Here is an 8,328-nt window from a genome sequence, read left to right on the forward strand (position 1 = left end):
TTTGGAGACGTGTGTGTGTTTGTGTGTTTGTGGCAAGGCTGGCCTGGAGTGGTGCGTGGTGACAAGATTCCCTCTCTAGCTGTGAAGTGCAGCGTGGGCTCAGTTCTGCGCCCTGGACCGGCATCAGCAGTGGCAGCAGCCCTGCAGGTCACATGCCAACAGATCTGAAGCCCATCACACACTCTCCACTTCTATCAATACCATGAGCACACACTCCCTTTGACACCAACCTCAGCTAACATGCCCCAAAGAAGAGGCAAACCAAAATAAAGGCCATGCAGAATGGATTTTATGGATTTTTCAAAGCATTCTCTAAAAGTACATACAGTAAGTTATTTTACAGTTATCATTTTTTATTGGAATATATTTATAATGCAATTTATTCCTTGGATGACAATGCTGAATTTTCAGTCTTCAGTGTCACACGATCCTTTAGAAATCATTGTAATATGTTGATTTCATGCATAAGCAACATTTCTTATTATTATGAATGTTGAAAACAGCTGTCCGGTTTCATATTTTTGTGGAAACTTTGATACACTTCCATTCAAAAGACAGGGGTAAATACTTTTCATTTTTTTCAGAGAAATGAATACTTTTATTCAGCAAGAATGATGTAAATCAATTAAATATGACACTAAAACATTTATAATGTCACAATAGTTTTTAAGTCAAATACATTTATTAAACAAAGAATCCTGAGCAAAGGTGCTGCTTATTCCAGACAAATAATAAGCAGCACAACTGTTCAGCACACATTTCTTGAGTGCCAAATTAGCATAATAGAATGATTCCCGAAGGATCGTGTGACACTAAAGACTGGATTAATCATGCTGAAAATTATGCTTTGCATCACGGGAGTAAATTACTTTTTAAAATATAATACAAAGCCGTTATTTTAGATTGCAATGGTATTTAACAATATCACTGTTTTGAATGCATTTTTGATCAAATAAATGCAAATATTGGAGAGCATAAGAGACTTCTTTCAAAAACAATCCGTTTTTCGCACTTCTTTGCAAAAATCTGAATTATTCCAAACTATTGCATATTCACGCCTGGTGTTTTGGAAGCAGAATATTTTTATGTTATAATGTATATGATTTCAAACCTTATTTTAAGGAGTAATTTATTTGCAAAAAACTTTCTAAAGTAGAAAATGACTTAATTCACCTCAAAAACATTAGCAAAGCTCATCAGGCATTTCTGTAGGTCAGGTGCCCAAGGCAGAGCGAGCAGCTCACAACAGGCCGTTCATAGATGTTTCATCTACACAGAATGTGAAAATGTGCTTTGATGCCACTGAAAAAAAAAAAAAAAAAAAAAAAAAAAAAAAAAATATATATATATATATATATATATATATTAGGGGTGTAACGGTTCACAAAATTCACGGTTCGGTTCGATACGATACACTGATGTCACGGTTCGGTTCGGTTCGGTTCGATACGTTTTAGATACAGCAAAATGTAAAAACATCTCAACTTTTCAGAATGCCGCAAGCGCACCGCGGGTCATGTGACAAGAACCAACCAATCAGCTTCATCCTTTCCCGTAACAACGTTGAGAGCTCAGCCAAGATGAAGGAACAGCTGATCATAGTTGTATATGGATTGCAATTTTGAAATAAATTCAGTAGCAGAGCTACTGCAAGCGATTTTTAGAGCTGCAAATCCATTTATCCTTCGCTGAAATTTCCGCGTCTCATGGAGAGAGCACGTCATTGTTGCTTAGCAAAGACAGACGCCTCATGAGCGCTTCTGCCCGAGCGCTTTGGAAAGGAGGAGAAAGACGCGCTTAGCGTTTTCCATGCGTTTTTAGGCACGATATGTGAACGGCCCCTAAGGCGCTCGCTCACTCAGCACGCGCTGAAGGCTCGTTGCAAAATGTCTAATGCATTTAACAGACCAGAAATATAAGATCCTAAAATAACCAACAGGTCTGGTGTTTGGGTTGGATTCCCTGTAAGCTATAGTGTCTAAATGCTGCAGGGATAGTTTGCTGCGTGCATGTTTCTCCTTTTTTTCGTCTTTTCCCAGATAGTACTGACGCATATATCCCAAATATTCCCGCTGGTTTTTTTTTTTTTTTTTTTTTTTTGTAATCCCGCTGGTGTACCCTGTCATGTTGCAGATGCGACATACCGTTGTTTTTTATCCACCACTCTCTTGCCATCACCAATTTTAGCTTAAAGGGAATCCAAAGTGCACCCAAACACCAGACCTGTTGGTTATTGGAGGATCTTCTCATTTCTAGTCTGTTAAACGCATTGGCTATTTTGCAACGAGCCTTCAGCGCGTACTGAGTGAGCGAGCGCCTGCTGAGTAGCCTAACATAAACATATAAGATGGTGTTTTTTTTCTTCTTCGGGAGTGTCAGGGGCGTTGCCTGTTACGTTGTTTGGGTTATTGGGCTACCTTGTTGAACGCATATCATTATATTTCTTTCTCTCTCTTTTTTTTTTTTTTTTCAAATATAATTAATTACTCCAACGAACCGTTCGGTATACATAATGCGTACCGCGTACCGAACCGAAAGCGTCGTACCGAACGGTTCAATACGAATACGCGTATCGTTACACCCCTAATATATATATATATATATATATATATATATATATATATATATATATATATATATATAATAATGATAATAATATATATATATATATATATACAAGACCTACAAGACTTTGCTGGATGGCTCCAAGTCAAGGCTCAGCAACAGCGACTTTCCAGTAGGTTAGTGCAACGTTACCAGTATGAAAGAGCACCCAGTAGTTCAAAGGAGAAGAATGCAGCTAAACCGAAAAGCCAAAGTACAACCTTGTATCATGGTGTATCACCCACAGAGACTAAACCATCCTCCAGTCCTAAGGTGTCTTGGAAAAGAACATCACCCAAAGTTATCTGTCTATTCTGTGGCAGCAAAGATCACTACATCACTCGATGCAGTAGTATCAGAGAGCAGCCTGTTGCTGAACTTTGCAAGTGGATTTCGGAGGAAAAGCACTGCTGGAAATGTGCTCGTTCCCATGCCCCCGAGACCTGTAATCTAAAGAAACCCTGCAGTGACTGTGGTGGTATTCACCTTCAAGTGCTTCATGGTGTGGCCCAAAGTTATACAACTAACACAGCATCAGCTAACTCTGAGAGCCGTATCTACCTCTTACCATCCATTGCATCAGGCAGAGTCCTTCTGAAGGTGGTACCAGTGCTGCTACATCACAGATCAAAGACATTTGAGACTTATGCTATACTGGATGATGGAGCACAGCGCACCATGATCCTGCCCACTGCTGTCCAGCAACTGCAGCTGAAAGGCGAACCTGAGACTCTAGCCCTTCGTACCGTCCGACCAGACACTACTCACCTCAGTGGCACAAAAGTCACCTTTGAAATCTCTCCGAGAAATAACCCAGAGAAACGTTATCAGGTGTTAGGAGCATTTACAGCTTCTGGTCTTGATCTGGTAGAACAAACATACCCAGTTCAGGCTCTTCGGAGACGGTATGCACATCTAAGGGGAGTTCCACTACAGCCATTTCACAAAGTGCATCCGCTTGTACTCATTGGTTCGGACCAAGTTCATCTCATTACAGCCAAAGAGCCAATTCGTCAAGGCACCAAAGGGGGTCCAGTAGCAGTCCATACAGCTCTTGGATGGGCTCTCCAAGGAGCAGTAATGGGTACCACAGACCAGGCACCAGTGCAGCAATGTTTCTTTATCTCTACAGCTCACACAGATGATCTTCTCTACAGAAATGTGGAAAGGTTATGGCAATTGGACGTATTGCCCTTTCGCAATGAGAAGCTGGTGGTCCGGTCCAGACAAGATAACGAGGCTATGCAGCTGCTTGAGTCTCAAACGCAGCAAGTCAGTGTACAGGGTGTACAACGTTATGCCACCCCACTTCTGTGGAAGACAGGTGCCCTTAAGCTCAAGGGATCTATGCAATCTGTTTTTGCAAACCTAAGAAGTACTGAAAGGAGACTCCAGAAAGACCATGTGAAGGCCTCAATCTACTAAAACTCATTGAAGCAGATTATGTAGCCAAACTGAACCAAAGGGAAGCAGCCCAGGCAGAAGAATCATGGTACCTGCCCCACCATCTGGTGAGCCATAACAATAAACCACGACTGGTTTTTAACTGTTCATTCAAACACCAGGGTCTTTCTCTTAACAATCAACTCCTGCCTGGCCCTGCTCTTGGACCATCACTGTTGGGCGTCCTTCTGAGATTCAGAGAGCATCATGTGGCTGTAAGTGCAGATATTAAGGGCATGTTCCATCAGGTTCGTCTCCTACCAAAGGACAGACCCTTTCTCCGTTTAATTTGGAGAGACCTGCAGAGCGAGAACCCTCCAGATGTATATGAATGGCAGGTCCTACCATTTGGTACAACAAGCAGTCCATGCTGTGCCATCTTCGCTCTGCAACATCATGCTCATAATTCTGAAGCCGAATATCCAGGGTTACAAGAAATAGTACACCAGAGCTTCTATGTGGACAATTGTCTCACAAGCTTTCGTACTGTTGCTGCAGCCAAACAAAAAGTGGATCAACTACGCAGCATGTTAGCAAAAGGAGGATTCGACCTCAGACAGTGGGCTAGTAGTCACCCAGCCGTGATCGCTCATCTTCCTACTGAAGCCCGCTCCTCCGCTACAGAGCAGTGGTTGGTCCAAACCCATGTTGAACCAATGGAGCCTACATTGGGGCTTCGTTGGAACTGCGCAACTGATAGCCTTGGCTATCATTACCGGCCTATTGAGCATGCAGCCCTGACAATGAGAACAGCCTACCAGGTGCTGGCATCTCAGTATGATCCATTGGGGTTTATACTACCATTTACCACAAGGGCTAAGGTAATCATCCAACAGTTGTGGACAAAAAAGAGAGACTGGGATGATCCAAATCTACCGCCAACCCTTAAGGCGGCCTGGATAATTTGGGAGAGTGAGCTAGAACATCTCAGGGCAGTATCCATTCCTCGCTGTTACCTAACGGTCTTCACAACTCCAGCAGAACAGAACATTTCCCTCCATGTGTTCTGCGATGCCTCTGAAAAAGCATATGGGGCAGTGGCATATTTTGCAATTCAATCCGACAGTGTCATTCACGTTTCCTTCATAATGGCCAGATCGAGGGTTGCTCCAAAGAGGCAGCAGTCAATGCCTCGTCTGGAGCTTTGTGCTGCCTTAGCTGGAGCACAGCTAGCCAAACTGGTGAGGAATGAGACCACTCTCTCCATCAGTCAGACAATCCTATGGACAGACTCCTTGACTGTGCTGGAATGGATTCAATCAGACTCCTGTCGATATAAAGTGTTCGTCGGAACTCGAGTCTCCGAGATACAGGAGCTAACTGATCACAGATCATGGAGGTACGTGAATACACAGGACAACCCCGCTGACGACATAACACGAGGGAAATCACTCCAAAGTCTGGCTGAGCCTAGTCGCTGGAGTCAAGGACCTCCATTCTTGAAACAAAACGAAGAACACTGGCCTAAAAAACCTGAACTCACCCAGTCAGAGGGAGTATCCGAATTAAAAGGACTTCCAAGCTACTGCCTAATAGCATTTGACATTGTCTCCAACCTCCCTAAATCTACCCAGTTCAAATCATGGTGTGAATTAGTAGAAGCAACTCGACGGGCCTGTCATGGGGCGGCCACATCGGATTGTGCTTCCAGTGAGCCTATAACAAGCAAAGAGGCAGAAGCTGTCCTGATAAGAGCATGCCAACTCCAGAGCTTTCCTGAAGAAGTTGCTGCCCTCAAGGCAAAGAAACCAGTTCCTGCACACAGCCGATTAGTCAGTCTTGCTCCAGAATGGGATCCACTGAAAAACATGATAAGAGTTGGAGGCAGATTAAGAAGGTTAGCAAACTCAGACCCAGAACAAATCCACCCTATTGTGCTGGACTCCAGACACACAATAACGAAGCTCCTTATCAAAGAATTTGATGAGCGTCTGTTACATCCAGGAGCAGAAAGAGTCTACGCTGAAATAAGGAGACAGTACTGGATTCTTAGAGGGCGTCAGGCCATAAAGTACCATCAGCTACACTGTCTGTCCTGTCAGCGATGGAGAGCTCAGCCAAAGGTCCCACAAATGGCAGATTTGCCACCAGAACGTCTCCGATTGCTCTGTCCACCTTTCCACTCAACTGGTGTTGACTGCTTTGGCCCATACCTGGTCAAAATCGGGAGAAGAAATGAGAAACGCTGGGGACTAATCTTCAAATGTCTTACAACTAAGGCAGTACACATTGAGCTCCTCAATTCAATGGATGTAGATGCCTTCCTTCTTGCGCTCCGCCGGTTCATAGCCAGAAGAGGTAAACCACACGAGATCCGTTCGGATTGTGGCACCAATTTCCGGGGAGCTGACAGAGAATTACGGGAAGCTTTCTCAATTATGGAGCCAGAACTCAAAGTTCAGCTTTCAGACTATCAAATTAGCTTCATGTTCAATCCACCTAGTGCTCCACACTTTGGCGGAATATGGGAGCGTGAAGTCCGTTCCATAAAGAATGCTCTCCAGGTGGCTCTCGGAACGCAAGCTGTCACAGAAGATGTTCTGTCCACAGTCCTAGTGGAAGTAGAAGGGATCCTCAATTCGAAACCATTAGGATATGCCTCATCAGATGTTGCTGACATGGATCCGATTACTCCTAATATTCTCCTTATGGGGCGGCGGGATGCATCGCTGCCTCAGGTGGCATACGCTCCAGGAGACATGGGGCGGCGGCGATGGCGGCACTGTCAGAACATGGTGGACCAGTTCTGGATTCACTTCACTAGAAACTACTTGCCTACGCTCCAGACCCGACAGAAGTGGCATAAGGCTTCAAAGAACCTGGAAGTTGACTCTGTCGTACTGATTGTGGATCCGCAGCTCCCAAGAGCTCAGTGGCCCATAGGCAGAGTTCGAAAGACATTGCCCAGTAGTGATGGATGTGTGCGGACTGCTGAGATCGTCGTTAATGGTAAAGTTTACACCAGACCAGTTGCCCGCCTGATAGAGTTACCTGCTTTAGAAGGTAATACCAAAGACATTTAGAGAATTCCCTTTATTACCCATTTGCTGCTCAAATGTGGGGGCGGCTGTTGTGAATTCTTTCCTTTTAAGTTTAAGAGTTGCGATCTGCGTTATGTTGCAGTAATGACTTGCGTAAATAACGTAGTGCAGCATTCATAGTATGTACGGTTGTAACGTGACCGGTTATTCACTGTTGCTTCAGCACGGCAGACCCGCCGCGCGCTCTCACTCAGGTGCAGTGTTTATGTGCAAGAGAAAGTGCGTGATGAAGTAAGTTACTTCAATATATATTGTTAATTACCTAGATAATTACAGTGTACCACGATCGTGTTAACTTTAACAGTGTTTATGATGTTATTGATGTTATTGATGTTTAGCGATCTTTTTGAGTGTAATTTGATCCTGTTTAACGAGCGGTTTAGCCCGCTAGCATCGCAGCGTGCATTGTTCATGTTTACAATTTTATTACATTGAAGTGACATTTCATGGTGATAATACCTTCCAGCAGCTATTATTACTAACTTCTGTATTAATGATACATTCTCATTTCTATATATATTTTATATTTCGATGTTTGTAATTTTACTAAGCAGACTATTCTCACAGATATATTGCTGATACATTTCTCAGTTAATATTCTATATATCAGCGCATTTGACAGTTGTTTATTATAGAGTTTGTTATATGTTGAGTTATTGGTAATATGTGAACAATGAGTATTTATATCTGTTGTTTTATTTATTTCAGAAACTACCTCAAATACACTAACATGTGTGTTAGGTCACATCTTGTGCAATAAATCATCAAATAAATATGATGACTCCGACTCCTTGACAAGAGTTCTGCAGCGGTCAATAAATATTAACCAGCATTCAGTGGGGCAATCCCCAACAGTACGTCACGATAACCTTAAAAGCAATAGAGGTCAAGTAGATTAACAACATTACACAGGATAAAATCATTCCTTTCTAAGAAAATTTGCACCACGTTAATGCAGCTTTAAAGTGTTAATTTTTTTTATAATAATAATGATAATAATAATAATAATAACAATAGAATCTTGATCCTACAAATTATTTTAGATAGTATATTTACGATAAAGTATATTTACGAGCTTTCTTCATGCTAAAATGGGAAGGATGTGAATTTATATGTCTGTGTTTACACGCTGTGTCTTTTCACCTAAAGAAATATTATCAGTTGGCTCGGCGCTGAGGCTGATGTCCAGCACTTGTCATAACCTGTGAGTGTCAAACGTGTCACAGGGAGTAACGAAATG

General features: G+C 42.7%; 1 protein-coding gene across 1 annotated transcript; it reads left to right on the forward strand.

The window, feature by feature from the left end:
* Positions 1–2,833: 2,833 nt before the first annotated feature.
* LOC113041867 (uncharacterized) lies at positions 2,834–7,936 on the forward strand. Its single transcript, XM_026200431.1, has 4 exons — positions 2,834–2,838; positions 2,928–3,876; positions 3,990–7,319; positions 7,797–7,936. Exons 1-3 carry the CDS (start codon positions 2,834–2,836, stop codon positions 7,068–7,070), a joined length of 4,035 nt encoding a protein of 1,344 aa, XP_026056216.1. The 3' UTR covers positions 7,071–7,319; positions 7,797–7,936.
* Positions 7,937–8,328: the final 392 nt, after the last annotated feature.

This window comes from Carassius auratus, chromosome 24 (assembly GCF_003368295.1).
Source record: "Carassius auratus strain Wakin chromosome 24, ASM336829v1, whole genome shotgun sequence".
Lineage (NCBI taxonomy): Eukaryota > Metazoa > Chordata > Actinopteri > Cypriniformes > Cyprinidae > Carassius > Carassius auratus.

Coding starts and splice junctions, on each gene's coding strand:
- LOC113041867 (XM_026200431.1), top strand. Junction 3,877..3,989: donor TTGAGTCTCAAACGCAGCAA/GTCAGTGTACAG, acceptor AAGTACTGAAAG/GAGACTCCAGAAAGACCATG.